Below are 25149 nucleotides of genomic sequence, written 5' to 3' on the forward strand. Positions count from 1 at the left end.
GTCCTTGAAGAACCATGTTAGTGTTAGTCTCTCCCCCCACTCTACCCCCCCCCCCCCCCCCAGCCCCTGCCGCCGTTCTGGAGAATCGTAAAAATCTCATTTGCCACTCAGCCATAATCCGCACTTCCCCAAAGAAAAAAAAATGTCCATCGTTCTCTTCTTTTACTTGTGTAATCCATTAATCTCGGCCCTGCTTCAGTCATAACTGTACTTGGGCAAACTTAGGTTTCCTTTAACTTCAAATTAAGAAAAAATTAGTCTCATCCTTACATAAAAACAAAGCGAATAATACAAAAAAAAAAAAATCTGGGCTCCATCTCTGAGCCATAAATCGTTTACAAAAAGTGAAACACGGACGTGAGCCAGGGGCCCGGCGATGGCGTGGTGGTTCTCCCCGACCCGGCGATGGCGTGGTGGTTCTGCCCGACCCGGCGATGGCGTGGTGGTTCTCCCCGACCCAGCGATGGCGTGGTAGTTCTCCCCGGGCCTTCATACGCTCTGCTCTTTGAGATTCTCGCTGATGCTGGTGCGGTTGACGTTCTTCCAGCGGTTGTCTTTGGGGCTGAGTGCCACGTAAGCCTGCTTATGGGCAGAGCTGCGTGTGGTGCACACCAGGGGTGCAGTCCTGGGGTGCACATGCTGCCCGGGATACTTGTCCAACTCTACGGTGACTGGCCCATTGCCCTCTTCCTCTTCCTCCTCCTCCTCCTCGTCGCAAGTCCTGTCAGGGGAGGGCATGAGCTTCCTGCACTCCTTCTCCGCCTCCTTGTTGTCCTTGAGCTGCTGCCGCACTATGGGCCGTAGCGCCTCCCACTGGTTGTTGATGTTCTCGTCCAGCGCTGTTGGCTGCCGCCTCTCCCGCTCTTTCCTCCGCTTGCGTGTCCACCAGACGCAGACCACCAGGCAGGAGAATGACAGCACGCAGAAGAATGCGCACACGACTGGCACCAGGTAGTCTGCTCAGGGGGACAGTCAATCAGAACACACTATGGGCCGTGCTGCATAGCCCATTGGCTGGAGTGACTCATATGAATTCTGGTCACAGTCTACATGGAAGCAGGTTCGCACTCATATAGACAGACAAGAAAGAGTATTCAGAAATGGAATTCTCTATGGCCGACAGGCTGCAGACAAGACTGCTCGACTCGTTTAGAAAGGTAAACAATACTACTGCCTACACGGACATAAACGATGATCATACACATCTTCTCCCAGTGTGTGTCAGTCAGCGGTCTACTACAGGCATATCAAATTATCGGATCGCTTATTTAACAAAGGCGGCTCCAGAACACAATCCTGCCATGGGAGAAGGCAGCATCGTGCATGGAGTCACGATTGGCAGACGTAGCCCCTCCCACTGATCCAATTGGCTCCCCACTCACCTGCCAATTTGGGCAAGACCTGCGTCTCAACTTTGACCTCGATGACGGCCAGCATGAGGCTGCTGTTGTGCCGCTTGGACAGCGAGCCGACGATGGCGCCGGCTGCCTCCTGGATCAAACGATGGTCCACGTCATCCTGCTGGAAGGACTGGAGAAGGGGCGTGGTGTCACAAGATGGCCACCATGGGTACGAACAAAGTGGTGGCAGCGTATTACAGGGGATCACGACGGGGGGGTTACTTTAAGACTACACCCCACAGCTAAAGGACTAGCTGCTTCCAATGTTCAGGTAGGACAAGGGGTGACGAATTGGCATCACATGTAGGTGGTCCTCAGTCCCCCTGTTATCTACCAATCAGCAAGCTTCCCCCCTCTCAATCCCGGGATATTTACATCTGCAGGCTGTGCCGCCGCAGACAGGGTACTGAGATACTGCAGAGAAGCTAAATGCAAGAATCCCTTATTCTACCAGCAACACACACAAAAACTCCCTCTCAGCTGAAAACGTATAAAAACTATTTGTCCCAACTTCATGTCCCATTTTTGATTTTTTTCCAGAGGTTAAGAACATATCACCGAACAACCAAAACTGGATTGTTAGCTTAAATGATGATCTGGGTTTATGCAGTAGCCAAACTACAACTTCATTTGTGTAACCAGTGGTTCATATACAGAAATACACACAAACTCCCACCTGCCACTCCTATGCAAGTGCAAAAGCAAATTAACAGAAAGAACCATTAAATAACATCATCCTCCTCATTATTCATAAAATAAAACTCATTATATACTGATCAAGAGATCTGGACAACAACTCAGCCAATTAATTCTTGCTCATTTTCAGCCTAAATGTTAGAAACTGTCTTTGACACACAAGCAGTATCAGTGGGTTACAAGGTCAAAGCAGACGAGCACTATGGGGAGGAAATGCTTTAAACCCAAGTGTGTTCGCTCTGGGTCAAATGTGAACGGCAGAAGCACAGCAGGCAGGACAGGACTCTGCAGGCCTTAATCTGGACTCACAGCTGCTGAGCTACATGTGCGAAAATTTAATTAAAATTCAGTTCAGATTCCATACCTGAGCAAATAAGTGCGCCTGCCAATTAAATATGGTTCTTCCTCCAAGTTACGCAACACCCAAATAAAGATGCGTGTTAAGACACCCTCTTCAGATTCGCGTGGAAACAGGTGGGGAGGGGTGGATACTCACAACGGCCACCTCCACTGCGTCAGGATTGCCGGGCGAGAGGTCACACAGCAGCAGCAGGTTGTGGTCTTTGGCTAGAGCGCGGGTGGCCGACAGGTACCTCAGCTCTGAGCAGACGTTCTCCACTGTGGTGCCCTGCAGAGGACAGACCCAATCCTGCGCATCACCATATGCGACTCCAGCTGGTCGATCACACCATGGAGCAGCGAGCGCCTCTCGCATACGCATCCCGGGACGAGAGCTCACCAGGGGCACCTTGTTCTTGTTGAAGATGAGCGTGATCCTGGCACAGCTGTTGTCCAGGTAGCCGCTGTTGGGCTCACACTTGCTGCGCAGTGGGATGGGGACGTCAGGCTGGGCACACACGCCCCAGCGGTGGCAGGGCGGAGAGAAGCAGGTGAGGAAGTGATGCTCCTGACAGGGTCGGTCCCCAGGGCAGGGGGACCGGTCCTGACCCGAATTCTCATGGAGGAGACACAGCCGACGCCCACAGAGCACCTGCACAGAGGTAGCCGCCGTTGGAACAGAGGAATGCAGGATGTGGTCACGCCGATGCACGTCACACATCATGGCTGACTTGTGACTAACACGTAGCTGCAGCAGCACTAGGGGCGTGGCCGTACCTTGGTACACTCCAAGTTGCCGTCAGTGCACTGGCAGGTATTGCAGTCTTGGTCCCACTGACTGCCATGGGGGATCTGCAGTCCCGCATAGTGGCACGCATTCCCGAAACCTGCGACTGCACAGGGAAACCAGAGGTCGGGTGATCTGTGGCAGCGCATGAAAAGAACCGCCTGCCCAATCCTACCCCTGTGCAGGTAAATAGATCAAATTCTGGTATTGGGCAATCTGTGAGGACCCTCTGCCTGAGACCACATCCCACCTGCTGAAACCTAAGGTGACAGAATGGGGCTATCCTGACCGTGAGGACGCTCAGCCTGAGACCACATCCCACCTGCTGAAACCTAAGGTGACAGAATGGGGCTATCCTGAATGTGAGGACGCTCAGCCTGAGACCACATCCCACCTGCTGAAACCTAAGGTGACAGAATGGGGCTATCCTGACCGTGAGGACCCTCAGCCTGAGACCACATCCCACCTGCTGAAACCTAACGTGACAGAATGGGGCTATCCTGACTGTGAGGACGCTCAGCCTGAGACCACATCCCACCTGCTGAAACCTAACGTGACAGAATGGGGCTATCCTGACCGTGAGGACCCTCAGCCTGAGACCACATCCCACCTGCTGAAACCTAAAGTGACAGAATGGGGCTATCCTGACCGTGAGGACGCTCAGCCTGAGACCACATCCCACCTGCTGAAACCTAAGGTGACAGAATGGGGCTATCCTGACCGTGAGGACCCTCAGCCTGAGACCACATCCCACCTGCTGAAACCTAAAGTGACAGAATGGGGCTATCCTGACCGTGAGGAAGTTGCTGTTACTCACACTCCTGACAACGAGGCCCCATCTGGCCAGGGGGACACACACAGCGGAAGCCGTTAATCTCATCCACACAGGTGGCGCCGTGACTGCAAGGCGAGGACTGGCATTCGTCAATGTCTGGGCCAGAGGAGATGGGAGAGAGAGAGAGAGAGGCTCAGGTCCTGGTTACAGTGGTGGTGGAAGCCGTGCTCCTTTCTCACGGGCAAGTTTGGCAGCCACACCACTGTCTGTGGTGGGATCCACCTGCAAGCCTCAAATTACTGTGCACGTTCACAGAGGACTAAAACTACAAGGTCTGACTGGTGGATCTGACTACGCTTATCACTTAAACAATAGTAACTCATCCATGTGGTCTGCAGGTCCAAGGCCAGCCACTGCTGGGGTGCAGGGGTCAAAGGTCAAAGGTTCGGGACTCACTGATGCGACAGTCAGGGCCGGCAAATCCAGGGGCACATTCGCAGCGGAACCAGTTCACTCCGTCCACACAGATGCCACCATTGTAACTGTGGGATGAGACAAAAGTGTGTATTTACAGTGTCCCTCCCCCAGACTCCATCCCGCTAGTACACTCCCACATGAATGATGATTACTGAGCTTTCACATGCTCATACGTGCCCCAACACATCCAGGCTTTCAAAAATACCCCCCACACTCATAAAGAGACCCAATTTAAGCCTTTGACCGAGTCCTATTAAGTCAGACACCCCCCGCCAAGTGATTAAAGTTTACTTCCCAAACCGGAAGATTTAAATTTGATTCAGGAACATCTCCAGTGTCTCCAGGCAGCATGGAGTGGGTATAGCCATCCCACCAAAAGGAAGGGGTACTATGGGGGGGGGCAGGGGGGGGTCAGAGAGGCCACTAACCGAGAGCTTTACTTACCAGGGGTGAGGGTTACAGTCGTTCGTGTCTGTGGGGGAAAGTGGAAAACAAGATGTAATTACAACCTGCCCTGTGCACAGGAAACGCGAGCGGGCAGCGGCACATCCGAGCGGCGGGCCGGGGCGCCGGAATACGCTGATGGCAGCTCCGATGCGTAACCCCGGATCCAGCTGGAGTGTGTTACTCTGCTCGCGTGGGCGCCGCTGACGTCGTCAGCGTAGCCGGGATTTCTGCTTCGCTGTTTTTGGGGGTCTCTGCCTGACGCGTTTCAGCGATACGTTTCCTGACCAGTCAGACACACGCAGGGCTTTCAGACATTAATAAAGTGCAGATTCAGGCGTTCTGCTTAACGGGGGGACTGTGACGTCCCCCCAGGAGCCTGAAACCTGGACACCTCCAGCAGAGTGGAGTGTATCTCCTCTGCATCTACCAGGGAAGCATCTTCTGCACATGGAATAACACCCCCCCATATCTGCTGGTGAAAATTCATAGATCGAGCCCCCCAGCTTGTGACCTCCCTTGTCTTGCTACATGCCGCTGCGGCTGAGGGCTGGAATCCTGCAGAAGGGTCCGGAAGGCGGCCTTACTCAGTGCACAGGTGGTGCCCTCCCAGCCGTCCTTGCAGATACAGGTGAAGGCCTCGCTGCCTCCCACGCAGGTGGCGCCGTTCTTGCACGGGTTCGAGGCACACGTGCTGTTTTTAGCTGAAACGGGATAGGGGGGGTGGAGTTAGATATGTCCGACACGAGTCCCTCCCCACTGGAACGCTCCCAGCATGCCCGGGAACTAACCTGTGTTGCAGGTGAGCCCCCCCCAGCCGGGGGGGCAGGCGCAGCGGAAAGCGTCTCCATGGTCGTAGCAGGTGCCACCGTTGCTGCAGGTGGTGGCATCACACTGGCTTTCACCTGTGAGGGGGGGTGGAGAGGGGGGGGGGGGTGTACTTAGGTGGGGGCGAAAACACACAGGCCACGGGTTGGAGGGACGGGGAGAGTCAAACCAGGGTGAAAATACATAAGGCACAGACTGGGGAGGTGGACGAGGAGAGTCAGGCATGGAAGACGGGGGGGCGGGGAGAAGTCAGAGCGACGGCGGGGGAGGGGCACTCACGTGAGTGGCAGGTCTTGCCCTTCCAGCCGCCGTCACACTCGCAGTAGAAGTCGTTCACCAGGTCGACACAGTGACCACCATTCTTACAGGGATTGCAGCTGCACTCGTTCACGTCTGGAGGGGGAGGGGGGGTTAGAGCTGGGAGGTAATGGCTGGGGTGGGGGGGGGGTGCATGGATGAGGGAGGGGCGACTCACCAAAGGTACAAAGCGCGCCCTTCCAGCCGTCGGCGCAGAAGCACTGGAAGGAGCCGACGCCATCGACGCAGGTGCCGCCGTTCTGGCAGGGGCTGGACGCGCAGTCATTGATGTCTGCGGATGGGGGTGGGGGCAGACAATGAGTCTGAGCAGGGGAGCGGACACCTTATGCTTAGCCTGGGGGGTGGGGGACATACTCTCATGGCAGTAGATGCCACTGAAGCCAGGCTTGCAGGCGCAGGAAAATCCGCCGCCAGGCTGCCCCACGCAGTGCCCGTTGGGCCCGCACACATTGGACAGAATGCGAAGCGTGCCCTCCTCTGTGGAGTTTGTCGCCACGGCGATGGTGCAGCTGTCAATCACTGGAGATAGGGAAAAAAATGTATAAATGTACAAATGTACCGTTGTGGAGGCAGGCACTGCAAGGGACACCTACAGCACCCGGTGATGCAGCAAACCTTCGCAGGCAGTGGCCTTGCAGGGGTCCTTCAGGTGGGTGCAGTTCTTCCCCTCGTATTCGCTGGGACAGGCGCAGTAGTAGCCCCCATCGAGGGCATGGCAGGGGGCCTTATTCTGACAGGGACTGGGCTTGCAGGGGTCCGTGTTGTGCTTCACCTGCGAAGGCGGCAAGGTGCAGGTCTGGTATTAAAACAGCCAAGCAGGACACCGTAAACGCAGAGGAGTCGCTCCAAGGAAAGCCTAGAGTCACCCTGCACAAACGGCGAACCCCAGCTCACCTCACAGAAGGTGCCCGAGTACCCCAGTGGGCACGAGCACATGAAGCTGTCCTGCAGGGGGTGACACTGGCCCCCGTGCTGGCATGGGCTGCTGGCACACGCGGCCTGCTGGACCTCACAGCGCTGGCCCATGAAGCCAGGCGGGCACAGACAGCGGTAGGCACCGGCCTCCTTCTGCGAAGGCAGAGCCAACGTCAGTCACTCAGGGTCTGCTCCCTCGGGCATTCCCAGGTGCATTATGGGTAACCAAAATAACAGATTAACTATTTCTAGCAGGATCACAGCCTACCTATCCTACTCAGGCTAAAAGCCTACCTTACACGTAGCTCCGTTCAGGCACTGTCCACGGCAGGCGTTCATCTCTGTGGGGTGGGGGGGACGGGGGGTTAAAAATGCACATCATATGGATTCTGACACTGCTAGTCAGGATGCAAGCCGAGGTTATGGGACAGATGCCCAGTTAGTGTGGCCACCATGGGCAAAAGCGGCCGGTTCAGTGGCATGCGGTGGTGGTGGAGACACCAGCGAGGGGGTGGCATGGGGTGAGTGGGCAGGGGCACGCAAGCCTGTGCTCTCGGCACAGAGGACCAGCGGTGTGGGCGGGGCCAGCTGGCAGCCGCGAGCGAGATGGCAGCGCGGGGTAGTGAAGTCGCGCGGGGTACTGACTGATGTCACAGTTGCGTCCGGCCCATCCACGCTGGCAGTTGCAGTGATAACTGCCAATCAGGTTTTTACACGAGTGGGCGTGACGGCACGGCCTCCGCAAACACTCATTAGCATCTGTGAAGTGCGGAAGGCAAGCAAGTCACGAGGGGACAGAGAGAGAGAGAGAGGGAGAAGGGGAGAGAGAGAGGGGGACAGAAAGAGAGAGAGAAGGGGAGAGAGAGAGGGGGACAGAAAGAGAGGGAGAAGGGGAGAGAGATGGACACAGAGAGACACCTGAGAAAAAGTCCCGCCACCAATAACTGAGAAAGGGCCCAAGTCATGTGATCTCCCAGCTCCAGCGAAGCGACTGATCGTGCCCAAGTACATGGACGTGTGGCAGTCGAGACTCCAGGCTTCTCCGCACCCGGGAAGCGTGTGTGTATAAATCCTAATTAGGGGATTTTTTTTAACATGAACAGTTCTATTTTTATTTTATCTATAAAAGTGATGTACATTTTCCAGACAAAGCAGGGTCAGAAAATTGCTCAAGTAATTAGGGATCGAGGGCCTTGCTCTAAGGTCCGATGGTAAAATCACGCTGCCGACCCTGGGATTCGAACCAGTGACCTTTAGACACAGCATCCTGACCCACTGAGCCGCACCCGACCCAGAAGAGAGACCATCCCTCTGAACGGGGGAGGAACAGCGGATGTGCAAATGTCATTGAGCAGACGGGGACATTGCATCAGCGCTGGCTGAGCTGATCAGCGAGCTGCAGCTGTAAAGGTGTTACGGAGGCGGGCAGGTGACAGACACGCCGGCCAGAGCGGCGGAGGGACTCCAGCCAGAGCAGAGCCTCTGAGGACCATGGCAAGAGAGCAGCATGTCTGGTAAGGATTCATTCAGACGACCTGCATCATTAAAGAGCTCAGCAAAAAAAAAAAAAAACACACAAAGCAGTATAGCTGCTGGGCCAAGAGGCTTCATGTTCATGTGCCTCAAGACACTGTACTTCCCGGGGGGGGAGGTACAAAAACAACTGCCCCCTCCAGCCCTACATAGTCAGCCGGCTGGCTAAAATTAGAGCGGTGGCTTGCAGTTGTCAGGCCTGAATTATTTAGAACTTAACTGCAGTCACCCGGCTCACATTACAGAGGAGCATCAGAGCCCTGTGGGAAAGGGGAGCCCACACACGCACCCCCCCACCCCCCAGACGTCAGGGCAGGGTGTAGGGATGGAGAGTAGGCCCACTGTCTACACACGCAGCCCCCCACCCCCCAGACGTCAGGGCAGGGTGCAGGGAGCCAGTGCTCAGCGTCCACTGCGCTCAGCGATCTGCCACCCCCCCATCTTCTGCACTCACCGATCTGGCAGGTGAGCCCCGCCCACTGCGGGGGGCAGAGGCACTCAAAGCCGTTGTCCCGATCGATGCATGTCCCACCGTTGGAGCAGGGACTGGAGGAGCACTCGTCCATGTCTGGGGGAGGGGGGAGGGGGGTGGGGGGGACAGGAGGCCGTTACTGGTTGGCACAGGCATCCACAGCCACTACTGCACCACCAGCTACTACTCTCACCAGCACCACCTGGCAGGGCTCCTGGTTCAAGGCCAGATCGCAGAACACAGATACCTCACTACGTTACAGTACTCTGGGCAGGTCAGCGCTCGCCAAGGTGAGAGGACACCCAGAGTACGGCACCGCAAGACATGCCGGGGAGAGGGGGTGGGCAGAGCACGGGGGCCGCAACCAGGGGCTCACCTTTGGCACAGGTGGGCCCAGACCAGCCGGGGGGGCACTGACATTCGAAGCCGGTCGACACTTCATGACAAGTGGCCCCATTGGCACAGGGATTGGACACACAGGCGTGTTCAGCTGGAGGAGAGAGGGTTAGGGTTAGGGTACGAAGGAAGACGGAGCCGCTTAGGACGGACGGAGAGGTGCGGGGGGTGTGTGAAGTGGGCATGTCTGTGATGGGCGGGGCAGGTAGGAGATCCTGATTGGAGGAGAGGAGCTGCTTCGCCGGTAGGAGGGATGGAGAGGTGCAGGGGTGTGACACAGGGGCGTGGCTGTGATGGGCGGGGCAGGTAGGAGATCCTGATTGGAGGAGAGGAGCTGCTCCGCCGGTAGGAGGGATGGAGAGGTGCAGGGGTGTGACACAGGGGCGTGGCCGTGATGGGCGGGGCAGGTGATTCAAGAGCACGGAACCAATGAGTCTACTGACCGATGTGGCAGTTCTTGCCCGAGTAGCCATCAGGACAGGCACATCTGTACTCATCAGGCTCTGTGTTCATGCACGTCCCGCCATTGACACAGGGCTGGTGGCTGCCACAGTAGTTCAGATCTGGACACACGTATTAACACACTTTAGTACTCATCTCACGCTTCCACCAAGCAGCAGCCAGCCTCAGGGCCAGGCTGGGGGGGGGGGCTAACCTTTGTTGCACAGAAGTCCTCCCCAGTTCTTCTCACAGCTGCACTGCCAAGGCTTGACGCAGGTCCCATGGACGCAGCCCGGGTGCGGGAGACACTCGTCACAGAATGGCCCCTGCCAGCCGTAGTTACACCTGGAAACCACAAGGGCGGAGCTCATCAACAAGCCAAGGTAGTCAGGGCGACTTCAGGAAGGAGGGGGTGTGAGAGGGTGAACCTTACAGCAAGGGGGCAGTTACCAGGGAAGGGCTGGCCAATCAGCACGCTCACATTACCACTCTGCTATCTGAGCAGGGTGCAACCAGCTAGGCAGTGCAGGGTTATCCAATGGGCTCGCTGGTATCGCCACTGCTATTTCAAGGACAGATGTGTGCGAGGAAATCTGTACAGTCAGATCCATGCCCCGGAAACACATCACCAGTCCAACCAATCTCAAGAAAGTCCCTCCTGTTACTGGGAGCGGTTTTGAGCCCATGGACTCACGCGAGAGACCCACAATCCCCAGAGGTGGATTTAGCATATTCATGTTAGGCAGGAAGTTAAACAGAGCCTGATCATCACCATGGGGACTGCTGGTTTCACATCTCAAGCATGGGTCACATGACCCAGGTGCAGACCTCAAGATATGGAGTTGATCATATTTATCAGAGCACTGCTCAAGAACGAGACCGGAAGTCTGTCCATGTCCGTGAAAGAACCCAATGTTGGGCCTGGATGCAGAAGTCCTGGGATGGATGAGAGGGGCTTGTATGTAAAAGGCCGTTATGTGGCGGGTTTGGCACCTTCAAAAGACGCTCATGCCTTAGCAAACGTCGAATCCGGTGTTGAGGCAGGTCCCTTCCTCAGGGTTTTGCATACAAGTCGGGGATCTATAAACACGCCAACACTTACCAGGTCTTTGTGAAACTGTGTGAAACAGCCTGATAAAGAATCGCCCATCAACAAGGCATCATCGATTAAATACGCTTTCATTGAAAAATGCAGCAAATCAATCACAGCTACAAACCTCGAGGAGCAGAGTCCTTGTGAATCATCCAGCACTGCAGTCCCTGTCCTTCTGGACAGCCCACCCCTCTCTGCCCACCCCGTCTACCGCCACACTGCCGCCGGGGTCTCCGAGACCCCCCCTGCCGCAGCAACACCCCCACCTACTTCAAAGCTGAACTACACAACCCCAGAAGGGATATTTCATTCCCTCTCTTGGACATGGTAACACCAAGGTTGCTAGTTCATAGACTTTGAGAAATGAAATACATCCCTTAAGCTTATCACATCGTTTCCACTGCTTTTCACAGCTTAGACCGGTGAAGGCTACTGCTAAAAGGCAGCATTTAGCAAATCTGCTCCCTACAGTACAGTTTTTACTGAACAAAGTCCCTTTTCTGCCTCATTTGGGTTCAATGACTTGTTTGCTTAACACATTTAACTATCTGGAGAGGCATACAACCACACACCTGAGTATATTATTGGAGCAATTTAAGGCAACACTAAATGTGCTGACTATTACCCAACGGGCCTGACGGCATGCCGGCGCAGCTCTTAAGTGGCACGTCTATATCCTTCCCTTCTCTCAGGCTACGCTAACTGCTAATGGCCCTGACCGCATGGCAAGCTCCCAGCTCTTCCCGTTAGCGCTGCTGGCAGAGCTTCTACAGTCATGCCGGTCACCTTACCGTAATGACAGGTGTAAAAGGGCACATAATCACAGCCCTTCCCGTCACAGGGGAGAGCGGCTCACCCACACTCCTAAGCTGGGACTCACTACACAAAAAACATGCCCAGCTGATGTGACCAAAATGGGTGGAGCTTGGCCCAGAACAAACATTGACCGAGGAAAGACAGGGTTATTCCAGAAGGACAGAGACGAACTAAGAGAGAAAATAGGGACAGCATCCACCCTCGGCATCCAACAGTCAGGCAAAGCAACCGATTAGCTGATAAAATACAGCCCAAAGAAAAGGTCTAGTACAGCTGATGTAGGCTGAGCAGCACATGAGCACACAGATGCCACACAGGCGGGAGCCCTTACCTGCACTCGCCGGGGACTTTGCAGGTGCCGTGGTTGCAGCCTTGCTTGCAGATGGCTGGGAAAAGGTGAGGAAAGAGGAAAAAAGCTTGTTTAGTTTTCCTTCCTAATACAGTCTTTGTAACACCCTCTAGATGATTATGCCCTCAGTTATGGGTCTACAGGCCATACCCAGTAGCTCCACCCCTCCCAAAGCCACACCCCTTATCCCCATAGACCACCAGACCACATCATAGATTGCCCTGTCTGCCCTTTGGCCCCAACCATTCCCAGACCACACCCTCTATACCGCAGACCTCTAGCCCCACCCACCTCAGGACACACCCACAACCTCCAGGCCACGCCCTCTCACCTATCAGGCACTCTGGCCCCATCCAGCCCTCCAGGCAGCCTGTGTTGCCAAACTGGTCGCACACGTAGTGCCCGAAGTAGTCGTCCCTCGGCCGGCACTGCTTGTTGCACTTGTTTCCATAGTAGTGGAGGTCGCAGCGGACGCGCAATCGATACTGCAGGGTTGCCGTGGCGCCGGTGTGCCTGATGTACTGCCACTCGTCGCCGGGGTTCACCATGCCCGTGTGGATACTCTGCTCAATCAGGAGGCCCCCGCCTGGAACGGAAGGGAAGTGTCAGCTGCTTCCACCCGCGCTCCCCCCGCCCCCGCAGGCCGCGTCCGCCAGAGGCAGCCTGAAAACTCGTTACAGTAACGATGCTGGAGGACGGCCGGTCTCCCGGGGGGGGGGGATGCTCACCACCAGCCTCTTTGCACCTTGTTAGCACACAGAGAAAAGGGTGTGTAGGAAACTTCATCTCAAACACACCCTAGATGATATCCAGCAGATGAAGATGATAGGAGAGGGGAAGCCCTTCGTCACCCTCACACAGTCCTGCCACCACCTCCCCCCCGCCTGACCAGCCACAGGTAGAAACAGAGATAGCGGGAGCTCCATCTCCCAGCTGCCCCTGTGGACCGGGGCCCCCTGGCTGGGAAAGCCAGAAAGGGGGCTCCTTTCAGTTTAAAATCGGAGCCGGCACAGGATCGCGATGCGGACGAGGGGGTCTGCGATTTCCTCAGTGCACGCTCTCCCCAAGTGCCCACAGAAATAGACTGCCGCTGCCTGATAAAGAACAATGCGCCCCCCCCCATCCCCCATTCTGGGTCTAAACAGGAACCCGTCCCGGGGCCTTCCTGACCAGTAAACAAGGCCCGGCAGCCTCCTTCCTGAGTCCCCGCCGGCCGGGGAGGGGGGCTCTGACCAACCACTGGTCATGTGACAGGGTAGCGTCGCCGGCAGAAACGGGAAGTGGGCCATTGCGAGCGGCTGCTAATTAGCGGTTTAACGAGGCTGTGAGTCTTTGTTTTTTTCCTCTTCCCTGGGGTTGGCTGTGAGGCTTTTACCCTGTGCAAAGCACAGTCAGTAAAACAAATACTTTGCTCCATTAATGGGGAAACACCCCAACTCACACAGCTGCATGCATCCTATACACTGAGGAACTCATTCTCACCTTCCTCTATGCGAACAGGATCCACGTCTGTCTCTGCGGGAGTCTAAGGGACTTGCTGCTTAGCAATGTGGCAACAACGCATCAAATCAGACACATTAAATCCCACTGGGACAGACACTGGAACAGCTATAACCTGTAGTGACGCTGCGAGTCATTTACAGCGGCGATAATGGCAGACATTAGGGTTTCCTCATTTGAGGCAGTGAGGTAGCCCTCTAGCTAAGCTGCCTCAGAGGCACATAGAGGCAGGTAAACAGGCCAGTGAGGTTCATCTTCAGACAGGGAGCCCTACAAACAGGAGGAGAAGTTTGTAAAGCCCGTGTAATAGTAGTGGGCGGCGAGCTGAACAGCCCCATCGGCTGACGCATTACAATCCGGCACATTAGCGTCTTATACTCAGAATCACGTCGGGGCTGTAGGAACTTGCCGCCGTTTTCGCTCTGGAAGCGTGATCCCACAAGTGGGTCACTGGATTTGGTGACGAACACCATCTGCACCCATACAGATGGTGTGGTGACTCTCTTACTACATGTAAGAGTCATTCGGAAGCCGTCTGCTCCTGATCTCCCAATTATAAAGGCAATTAGAAGATGCTACAAACAATTTTCCTTGTTTTTGTAGTATTCTGTCTTAATAATGTTGTAATGTATCACAACACACCCACGCTAAGAGTGCCTTGGGGTGACTCAGTTGTGAAAGGCAGTATATAAAATTAAATTGAAATTGACAGGAGCTCTGAGTAACGTACAGCACTTTGATGCTATCAGACGACCACTGAGGGATTTGTGCCAGTGATTCAGCAGAGAACTGGTACCAAGGCATCTGCGACGTGTATCGACCTGCAACAAAGGGCGAGTTAAGCCTCCGGTCGCCGGTCATGCGCTCAGTGACGTGACCAGACTCCGCCATGATAACATCCCCAGGACCTCATCCTTGGAGGATATTTCAGGCCCACGTTCTCAAACAAACACCTTCCGATTCCTCAGGTGTCCCGCTGTCATGGCAAAACAAAAGCCTAAATCGAGCAGCCCGCGGTGGGGGGGCCAGCGGAAAACAGGATGCGGTGACCTCGCGCTGGCTCCACATGCGGAGCCGCCATGCATCTTGGGAGTCTGATGACCAGCCAATCAGATCGAATCTCCACGGTGACCATCCAATCAGATCAAAGCTCCACGCATATGGGGGGGGGGGGGGTAGTGGTCATGATCCTCAGAAACACCATCAAATGGCCATTGAGATACAGCTAACCTGAGCAAGCAGCACTTCCCATCATCTCACCTTGGGCCCCTTATCCTAAGTCTGCTTGGCCTTTAATTTCCCAGAATGCAGTGGGGCTGTGGGATGACGTACACTCTAATTGTAGAGCTTCTACAAACACACGTACAAACACACACAGACAAGGGCATGCCACCAGTGTAGGCTTGGCTGCTGTTATGGCAATAAGGCATATTGTACTGTTTTGGGTATAATGTGGCATTAGCCGAGTGGGGGGCTAGGTGGTCCCCACGACGACATCTGCTGTTTGCTGACATATTGCGGGTGGGGGTGGGGGGGGGGCAGGAGGACGCAGCAAATTTTTAAAAAAATTGCCAAGATTTCAAAACACTGGAATAGTGTTGCTTTGGAAAATACCGTCGAAATACCATCTACTGCACTATTATGTCTGGAGAGCATGAGAACTACAAGCCTACGTCAGCGTTTGTGCACCTGAGTGTCAGAGGACTCCACAATCACTGGTTCATCTAGGTAAGTCCGGAACAGTCCCAACATGTCCATGTCCATTCATTTAAAAAAGAAAAAAACACAGGAAGCTGTACTTCCCCTGACCGCAGCCTGTCAAAAACCCAAAAGCAAAGCTAGACATCAAACACACATGGAGGGGGAGGGTCTCTCAGAGGCCCCCACCGTACTCACCAGAGTGTGTGCCGTTGTCCCAGTCCCAGGCCTCCACGATGACAGTGTACGTCCGCTGGAGGAGAAGCAGAGGAGACTGTGAGTGCAGGCGTGCGGGTGCAGGCGTGCGGGTGCATGCGAGACCCCCACCCCGTCAGCCTGTCTGCGTGCTTGTGGACCACAGCACCGCCAATGATGACACCACGACGGGAAAACCTGAAGCTTGGAGGGGGTGGGACGTGCGAATGCAGGACAGGCGGTAAGGGCCATGATCACGACCCAGTCGATGTAAGACAGCCAGAGCAGATAATGACAAGGGACCTTTACGCTGCTGGGGAACAGAGGGGAGCGATAGAACAAGGAGCCTGAAGCCATGGAGATTCACCCTGGGCCATGGAATGGGACGTGGGCCCTAAAGAGCGAGACGCAGAGCAGCGCGCAGAAGCATGCAGCCCCCGCAGCGCGGCTGCATCCCGCGGGAACGGACGAGGCAGGCACGGTGACAGCAACACGGAAAATCCACGACGCCATAATCAAAGGAGCCCTCCAGCAAGAGGGGGGCCATAAGCTGTCATAAAGCAGAGAGCCTGAGTTTGACGGATGGTGTCAGGCAGATATTTGTGCCGGGGGGAGGCCAAAACGGGAGGGGTTAATGGTGACGGTATCCCATTAGGCCGAGGGCAACAAGCGGGAGGGGGCTGATCTCTGGAGAGGCCAAGATGTCGCTTAAGGACAGGATTACACCAGGGGAGGTGTCCGAGCGTGCGAGGCTGTGCGTGACGGCGCTGCCTTTGCGTGTGAGCAGCACACGCGTGTAGGCGGCGTGCCCGTGATGCTGTGCACGTCGCTCTCCATGGTGGGGCGGGTTCTCATTCCCACACGCTCTGCCCGATTAGCGGGATTAAGTAACAGCTGCCTAAGCAGCCCATGGGGGGGATGGGGGCTCAGTACACACCCCCCTGCAGTCTCGGGGCAACGGCACACTCCCCCCCCCCCCAGCCATGCTTCCCCTTGGGGGGGGGGGCATCTGTGGTCCATGGAGGTTTATTGCTGGATGTTCACGTCTGGCCCCAGGGCAAAGCATGATTCAGACGCGCAACTTGTGACTCCCAGCGTGCCCAAGGGGGGGCGCTGGATGCAGACAGAGTGCAGCACCTCGTAATGGCTAAGTGTCTCAGGCGGCCAAGGGGGGGGGGCAAAACTGTGGGCTTTGTGAAGGCTGAATGGAAAATGGGGGTGGGGAGCCATACGCCTGCCACAGGTGTGGGGGGGGGGGCTTTCTGGATAGGCCACAAAACAGACAGCAGCCTGGAGAGCCAGGGATTTGGCCAGCCTGACACCCAATGGTGGCCCTGGAGTATGCCAGGCAAGAGCAGGGGTCAGAGGTCAAGGGTCATCAAAGCTGGGTCACCAAGGTCACAGGCAAAGGGAGGTGCATGGGGATGGACCCATAAACCCAGACAGCTGTGAGTGGCAAAAGGGCAACAGGGACAGGGCACTGAGGCAGGCGTCCAGCTAAACCATCCTAACGGCCTCTCAGCAGGAAAAGGGCAACAGGGACAGGACACTGAGGCAGGCGTCCAGCTAACCATCCTAACGGCCTCTCAGCAGGAAAAGGGCAACAGGTACAGGACACTGAGGCAGACGTCCAGCTAACCATCCTAATGGCCTCTCAGCAGGAAAAGGGCAACAGGGACAGGACACTGAGGCAGGCGTCCAGCTAACCATCCTAACGGCCTCTCAGCAGGAAAAGGGCAACAGGTACAGGACACTGAGGCAGACGTCCAGCTAACCATCCTAACGGCCTCTCAGCAGGAAAAGGGCCGCACCACGACAGCTTGGGAGTATGATCATGAACAAGGAAAACACACACATCAATGTGGGGACTCTCCATTCATCTCTCTGGCTATAACCTTTACCCCCACCCAGCCCTAACCTGAACCATAAGTAACCAAGCAAAATACAAAACTTTTGCCATTTTTAAAATTTTCAGAATGCAGTCACAAATAAAATTTGTACATAAAAATGTTTCCCATAGCATAGAAATAACAGGTTTTTAATCACATTGTGGGGACATTTGTGACATACATGACCAAGATACGCAAAGCAAGACCTATTACTCAACTCACAGTTTACCCAGCAGTGGTCATGTGACCCACATCTGCCAGAGCGCGCCACGACCTCACCATTTTCCCCACACACCCCTGGAAGCAGATGTGACAGCCCCCGATTTCTTGTGTGCTGACGAGGGAGGGGGGGCTTTACATGTCAGAGAGAGCAGTTATCATGGTGCTTAATTTTCAGTCTTAAGTGTCGTGTCTCTTTCAGCCCTGGGGAAGCCTTAGCAGACGGCGGCACGGCGTGCAATTATGAACAAATACCTGATAAAACATGGATGATGAGGAGTTTCAGAGCACCCAGTTAAACAGTGTACAGCAACAGAAATTAATAAATAACAAACAGGAGAAGAGGTATCATATGTCATCTGTGAACATCACTGCGTCACCCTAGATCACGAGCGATTAAACACTGCAGTTCCGGGTCAGCAATGCGACTCCTGGAGACTCATTTGCTATTATGCTGAATGGAGGCTTCACATGACGACTACATCCAGAAATTAAATTATAAACACACATGACAACTGTGTACATTTAGGTGTCGAAACACCCCCACCTGTTTTTGCACTTTTTACTGAGATAAACAAACAGTCTCTTCCCCGCAGTGCTGGGATAATTTAACACGTTATTAACAGCACGCCCACCTCTTTCTGGAGGCTGTGTAACAGCTCCCCTGGGAGATTGACGGGTCCTTCCACCAATAACAGAGCACTTGTCCCGCTGACATGTGTCACGGGGGCTACAAGCAAAATACCTCCCTGTTTTTCACGTGGGATTCACGATGATTCACTGCAAGCACGCTCACAGGCGGTGTGCATGTCTGCAGGGAGGGATTTTCGTTTAATTCCCCAGCAGGAAGAAGCAGACAAAAGCCGTCTTGCGCAGCCATTGTGCCGGAGACAGAAACGTCAGAACTACCGAACATCCTGCCTTAACGACGTTTTTGGATCGGCTTACCACCACGCGTCTGAACTGCGACTATTCTGAGCTAATCAATGGAAAGCGATCCGGTTTCAGAAGCGGAGGGCATCGTGTGCTTCCAGCTCCAGCCTCCTGCTGGGGGGGGGGGGGGGGGGGGAGTAAGGAGCTCCACAGCCCAGCCTGCCCACCCCCCGTCTGAGACAAGCCTGCGTATCTCAGTGCATTCGCTGTCCTCGCCACTGCTAGGGGACCCGAACAGAGCGAACCTCACCGATGAAGCAGAGGCAGCCTCAGCCTAGAACAGCCCAGGCAGTGACCTCCTTTAGTTAAAGTGGACCTGTGACCTCAACCCTGCAGGCTCCTTATCCTGAGTGGCGGCTTTGCTGGGATCAGTCACATCCCAGCGAGATCCTGAAACCGCCCAGCAGAGATGAGAGCAAGGCTGCTCGTAAGCGACCGGGGCCTCGGCACCGAGCAGGACCACAACCCTCCCGCTTGCCCATCCCGTTTCAGAGTGACGTCTCACATCAGCCTCTGTGTGATGTGAACCCCTCCCCTCCCCCGCACACATGCACGCCACAGTACACTACCAGTATCCACAGAATCCCACTGTATCCACCCCCTCTTACCCAGTAAGTCGCATGACCATGTATTAGCGAGCAGCCTCTCACGGCTGACGTGGTACCCATGCTGGAACCACTGCATACAACGGTCATGGCCCACAAAGGCTGCGTGATGCTGACAGACCTGAGCACATATATCACTCCTCACCCCTGGGATATGTGTGTGTGGGGGGGGGGAGATCATTCTGATAAAAGCAATATAAGAGACAAGAACTGGGGGCTACAAGGCAGTCTGTAACCGTATGAGCCAGCATTGTGAGACACGTACACTCGCGGACCCTTAACCTGTATGCTAGGAGAACCCGACGCGGCTGAGGACTCGCGGACCCTTAACCTGTATGCTAGGAGAACCCGACGCGGTTGAGGACACGCGGACCCTTAACCTGTATGCTAGGAGAAAGGCACAGGCTCCCTAAGCCCAGGGCAAGACCCAGAGCAAGAAGCCATTCAAGAAACCACACCAGCAATCTGCCGACTGCACTGCACCCTTAATTACTGCACTAGCAACAGCTCCACTAATCTGCATGTCACTTAGGGACAGAGGACAGAGGAAAATGAAGACCCCAGCAGGCAGAGGACTCCTCTCAAAGGCTAAAGCAACGAGGGCAGAATAATCCCAAGTGGTGGACGTCCATTACAGGATGTGTTTGCTCTAGATACAGTCTGCAGTACACTCCAGGCCTTTATGCTGGAACAAGAGGAAGACACTTGAGCCAGGAATTTGAAACAAAACCGAACAGGCTTCCTGGCAACAACGAGGGAACACAAGGCTGCTCAAAACACAATCCCCTCTCCGGCGCTCACGTAACGCGCGATCACTCCTACTGCAGCCGCCGATCCAAACTCCGCAAGGCGGGCAGCGTGGCCATTAGCGTCGGTGCTAACGAGCACTAGCCAAGCTAGGTCTGGATCCAGCTGGGCATCTGACCTGATGGAAAGACTCCCCTGGGCTCCCAACCCGGTCCAAAATGCCCCACCTTTGAACCCCTAGTAGGGTTTAATAATGAAACCACATTGGGACAGAAGGGCTGAAGAACCAAAGACACCTCAAGCATAGAGGATATGGTTGAGATGGGGGAGCATCATTATCCAATAAAAGGATGTACAACTTTCAAAGAAACAGGCTAATGAGTCTAAAAGAGATATTTTAGACTTGTCCTTTGACAAACCATGTGGCCAGGGACAGGTCCCCAAGGGCAGGCTTGGACCAGAGTACGCATCCAGTGCGTCCATCACAGAACTGTCCAGCAGTCAAAGTGCATTTGGTGGCTGAAGAAAGTCTCTGCAAAACGGCCCCCTATTTAGGAAAGAGAAAAACATTCGAGCTCAGAGACAAAAATGGTCTGTCTCCTTGTGTGGGAAGGGCAGGTGATCAGCCCAGAAATTCCTCAGCAGCACAGACTTCCTGTTCCTGTAACAAAGAGCTAAGTAACAAACACTTCCCATAACACCGCATGCTGTGAGCTCATGTTGGCGATGCTCGGCGTCAGGCAGTCACAGTGTTAGTGTGTGTGTGTGTGTGTGTGTGTGTGTGTGTGTGTGTGTGTGTGTGTGTGTGTGTGTGTGTGTGTGTGTGTGTGTTTGTGCTTATCCCAGGCGGGCCCGTTGTTTCGCTTTGTAAAGGAGCCCATGGTAAGCTCCCGGTCACTCAGGTTACTGCTTCAATTAAAAAAATAAACCTCCCTCCCAGCTCACAGGAGCGGGTGAGATGAGATGGGCAGAAGCAGCTCACAGGAGCGGGTGAGATGAGATGGGCAGAAGCAGCTCACAGGAGCGGGTGAGATGAGATGGGCAGAAGCAGCTCACAGGAGCGGGTGAGATGAGATGGGCAGAAGCAGATCACAGGAGCGGGTGAGATGAGATGGGCAGAAGCAGCTCACAGGAGCGGGTGAGATGAGATGGGCAGAAGCAGCTCACAGGAGCGGGTGAGATGAGATGGGCAGAAGCAGCTCACAGGAGCGGGTGAGATGAGATGGGCAGAAGCAGCTCACAGGAGCGGGTGAGATGAGATGGGCAGAAGCAGTTCACACTCTGGTGCACCAGGCACCGAGGCAGCGACCCCAGCTTAAATCACGGCAAGAAGCCAGCTGGCCCCCTCCACAGTGCAGCTCTTCCGGGCCTTGAACGCGGTCCGGCCCTCAGGTGGACGGAGAGCATAGAGGTCTGCAAGCCCGCCAGTTAGGGGCTATGGGGGGGGGGGGGGGGTGGAGCAGGTGGGAGATAATTGTTTACTAAAGGACTATTAGATGATCTCCTAGCAACACCCAGCAAGTCCCCAAATCAGGGTTGGTGAAGATGTCATCCAGTGCCCCCCCCCCAAAAAGGCCACTACAACCATCAGCAGGGGAAAGACTGCCCAGCAAACCAAGGGCGGGTCTACAGGTCTACCTCTCAACATCCCGACACACACCCAGCCAACAGCGCACCTGGCGTATGGCCAAGGCAGTACAGACCGACCCCAGGACAGACGGGACCTCCACAACCTGCTGCAGCATTTCGGGAATCGCGCCATTATTGCCAATGCTGAAGGTGTGCCGGTTGAAACTTAACACCCATCAGCAAAATAATCCCTAGTTAGCCGTTCGCTTCCTCCACTCCTTTATTTTCCAACAAATCTCCTGCAATCAAGGGTACCGTACCGGTCAGAATTCACCTGTACATTTGTGGAGCCTAGATCTTGCCAAGCTGTGAGGAGGCAGTCTGCCTTTCAGCTGACAGGCTATCAAGGGAGACCATCAAAGCTGTACAGAAACACACAGCCCGTCTCAGTTACCTCCCGCCACAAGAGGGCACTCAAACAGGGATCATAGCGTTAGAAAAATCAGCCCCTCTCACACAACAAGTTAACTCAGATTGCTTGGGGTCCAGGAATACACCCTAAAACTTCACATTTTGTAATTTTAAACAATGTATATAGTGGAATACTATTTATTTAAACAGTTTCCATCTATATCGATTTCACCAGTTAAATGGAAAATTTGCTGAAACACTTCTAGTTAAATATTGTTTGTAGTATAATAATATTGCTATGCCCTGAACATCACAATTCTCCTAGCATGTCCAATTCCCCCTGCATTAATGTTTTTAAATAATGATCATAACACTCCTAACACAATGCATTCCTGACACCCAAAGCATTATTTACCTCCCTCTGTCCCTTTATCTATGAAAGTCACTCTCATGGCTCTCGGGATATTCAAGGACAAAATTAAAATAAAGCATTAAGTTATTGGTTCCATTCAAGCAAAATGGGATATAAATGACAGCATGCAGCAATCGTATGGATTTCACAGCCTCATTTCTCAACACAATTAACACAGACAAGAGGCCATCCAACTCTTTGAAGAGTAAACTCCCATCTACAATAGAAAAGACTTTCTGCCAGTCGAATGCAGTAGTCCATGTGCAAATCTATGCTGGATTGCTCCATAGTTTAATGTCGATATTATGTGACAAGTAAAATTCAAAAGTTACTAAAGTAGCATCCAAGGAAACACTGGCAACTACTACAATTTTAATAGTTTCAATTCTGTTACATCTATACGGAGATAACTTGGCATCTCGACAAAGTCAAACCTACCTAAGCTGGCGTAAGACACAAAACTAGGTGTTACAAATTAAATTCTTATCTCCAGGGTAACTGTTTACCAGTTTTATATCAGCCAAGTGCTGAACAGCGGCAAACTTAAAACCCAAAGGGGGTTTCAATTACCAATAACGAAATAGTTAATCTCCCTGTCGACAGACGATCAGATGACAGAGTACATGCAAGATAACTATGCTTTCCTGGGCACCCGTCCAGAGTTTAAAGTAAATGCTACAGTACATCGTTCCTACAAGCACTGTGTAAAATAGGGACAAACCTACGAGTCCTTGTACATGTACTGTACATTCAGTTATGAAAACCACAGTCCCCTCCAATTTTTCCTCTTGTTGAGCAGCACAGACGGTGGGATAATACCCAGCCCCAACACAAGTCTAGTCAAGTACTGCCTGGAGTAAATCCTAGTGTTGATTTTACTCCCAAGTTAAATATTTCTCTAGTTAAAGAGCATCCACTAATTTAACAGAATTAAACAGAAAAGCTAAGCACGGCAATTAGAGCGTTTAATAAGCTACACAAATAAGACGTTAAAATGAGCATAATACCACAATTAAGGTCCCCAACAGCAATGTCACGTTGAGATCAACTATTGATATTAATCATTAGATACCCGGTTGCGTGCGCACGAAGGCAAGACGGGCGGCGGCACGCGCACCCACGCCCAAAAGGGCACGCCTCGAGGCGGCCGCGGGGCAAAGACGAAGTGTCGCGTGCGGCTCGGGCTCTCCCCTCTAGCGGCTGCGAGTGATGAGCCAGTCGCCGGAGCAAACCTAGGCGCTCACTGCAGAAGCGGCCCCTGAATGACGCGAGATACATTTCTAACGGGATGCATCTCCATATGCGTGTTAACATCCTTTTATTAGGCACGCCACAATAGCAATTTCTAAGCCTGATTTTTTTCTTTTTAACAAGACTCATTTATTCACATCAAGTCAATACGAACCTAAGGAAGCAAATAAATCCTACACTTCTTACAGACTTCCGTTGTAAGCACTACATTGACACCACATACGAATGATATCGAAAGCAGGTTGCTACATTTTAACACCTTAACAGTTGTACGTAGGAGTATGCCGTGACTTTACTGCACGGTACTATGTAGAATTACTTCAGCAATAACACATGTTGGTTGTTTTGCCAATATACGAAAACAGGTGCAATGCTGATCACAGAGAAAATGAACACTCACCGGCCAAGCGAACTGGAATGGGATAAGGATTCGGCCAGCATCATTGATTCTATTCGGATTGTTTTCGGCGCTTCTAAAGGAGATAATATTCCCACCAAGAACGTCAGTAGATCCATGTCCGTAGGTGCACTGGCCATTGGTCGTGACTTCGGATTGGTACTCCTTCAGGCAGACTTTGAAGTAAGTGTCGCACTCGTCCCGGCTGCAGACGCGATCCTCCGAGTTCCTGCTGCCGTCGCAGCACTGTCCGTCTGACAACTCACCGAATACATTCTGAACGGTAATCAGCTGCAGCTCAAAATAGCCCGAGGACTGGGACACCTATAAATAACATTAAAATGGAAAAAAGGTCTAAACGCGTCGCTTCCAGGAGAAATGCAGGTGAAGACAACAAATAAACTTAAATCAAATCATTTCTTTCTTCAAACGACGGTGGTATGTTTGAAGCAGCTTAGCAAAGCGTTATCGATAACGTGATTTCGATTCACTGCATAGGCTAAGGGCTGCAAGACCGGCAGGGCTTCACGTCGAATAAACTGAGCGTACTAGTACTTGCCCTGAATCAATGAAAACTGAAGTGCAATGTTATTGCGCTGAAATAAACAACCTTCAAATTAACATAAAGCAGTTTTCATATGAAATGGAATTGCCTTGGTGAACGATTTGTGAATCAATTATTAATAGGTACATGACAATAAATACAAAGCGTGTTGAAATCAGCCTTGACAAAGACATAAAATTCAGCATCACACGCAAAGACGGTTCTGATGCGTGATTGAATGAAGAAAATCAGTTCGTTGAAATTACGATTAAACAATAATTACACGCCCACAAAGTTACAACTGCCGATTACTTAAACATCAATTAAATACATTTGCATGATATTTGAAAGAAGCAATCTACTTACCTTCGCCCGTAACGTTAACAGCAGACAGACTAATGAAAACCAATTCGTAATCCTTGAAAATTTCCACATGCCTCCGATTAATTAGTGTATCATGAGAGATAATAAAAGAAAACTGAAAAACAGCCGTAGACCGGCTATCGTATCCTCCTCTGGGGGCATGCAAATATTAAAAAGCGGGATCTGTGCCTATTATATTTCTGAAGACAAGAGAAACATTAGATGCGTCTTAAGAAAGCCGAAGCAATTTACTGATAGACCGACCGTACGAGACTCCCTTCGTCAAATCACTTCACCGCAACTGATGTGTTTCTCGGCTAAACCCAAGCCTCGGGAT

General features: G+C 53.2%; 1 protein-coding gene across 2 annotated transcripts; it reads right to left on the minus strand.

Moving 5' to 3' along the window:
- Positions 1–64: 64 nt before the first annotated feature.
- Positions 65–25149, minus strand: LOC111844438 (protein jagged-2-like). 2 transcript variants are annotated; one of them, XM_023812911.2, is made up of 26 exons: positions 24816–25149; positions 23909–24229; positions 15476–15530; positions 12411–12665; positions 12062–12116; positions 10036–10166; positions 9824–9943; positions 9361–9474; positions 8967–9080; positions 7625–7738; positions 7274–7320; positions 6959–7132; positions 6680–6836; positions 6419–6583; positions 6222–6335; positions 6026–6139; positions 5710–5823; positions 5506–5622; positions 4919–4946; positions 4454–4539; positions 4040–4153; positions 3213–3328; positions 2836–3087; positions 2593–2724; positions 1383–1530; positions 65–956 (listed from the first exon to the last, which is right to left on the minus strand). In XM_023812911.2, the coding sequence occupies exons 1-26, from the start codon at positions 24882–24884 to the stop codon at positions 490–492; spliced, it is 3693 nt and encodes a 1230-aa protein (XP_023668679.2). In that variant the 5' UTR covers positions 24885–25149; the 3' UTR covers positions 65–489. The 2 variants fall into 2 exon arrangements, with proteins under 2 accessions (XP_023668679.2, XP_023668680.2); XM_023812912.2 differs by lacking the exon at positions 7625–7738.

This window comes from Paramormyrops kingsleyae, chromosome 19 (genome assembly GCF_048594095.1).
Source record: "Paramormyrops kingsleyae isolate MSU_618 chromosome 19, PKINGS_0.4, whole genome shotgun sequence".
NCBI classification, from domain to species: Eukaryota; Metazoa; Chordata; class Actinopteri; order Osteoglossiformes; family Mormyridae; genus Paramormyrops; species Paramormyrops kingsleyae.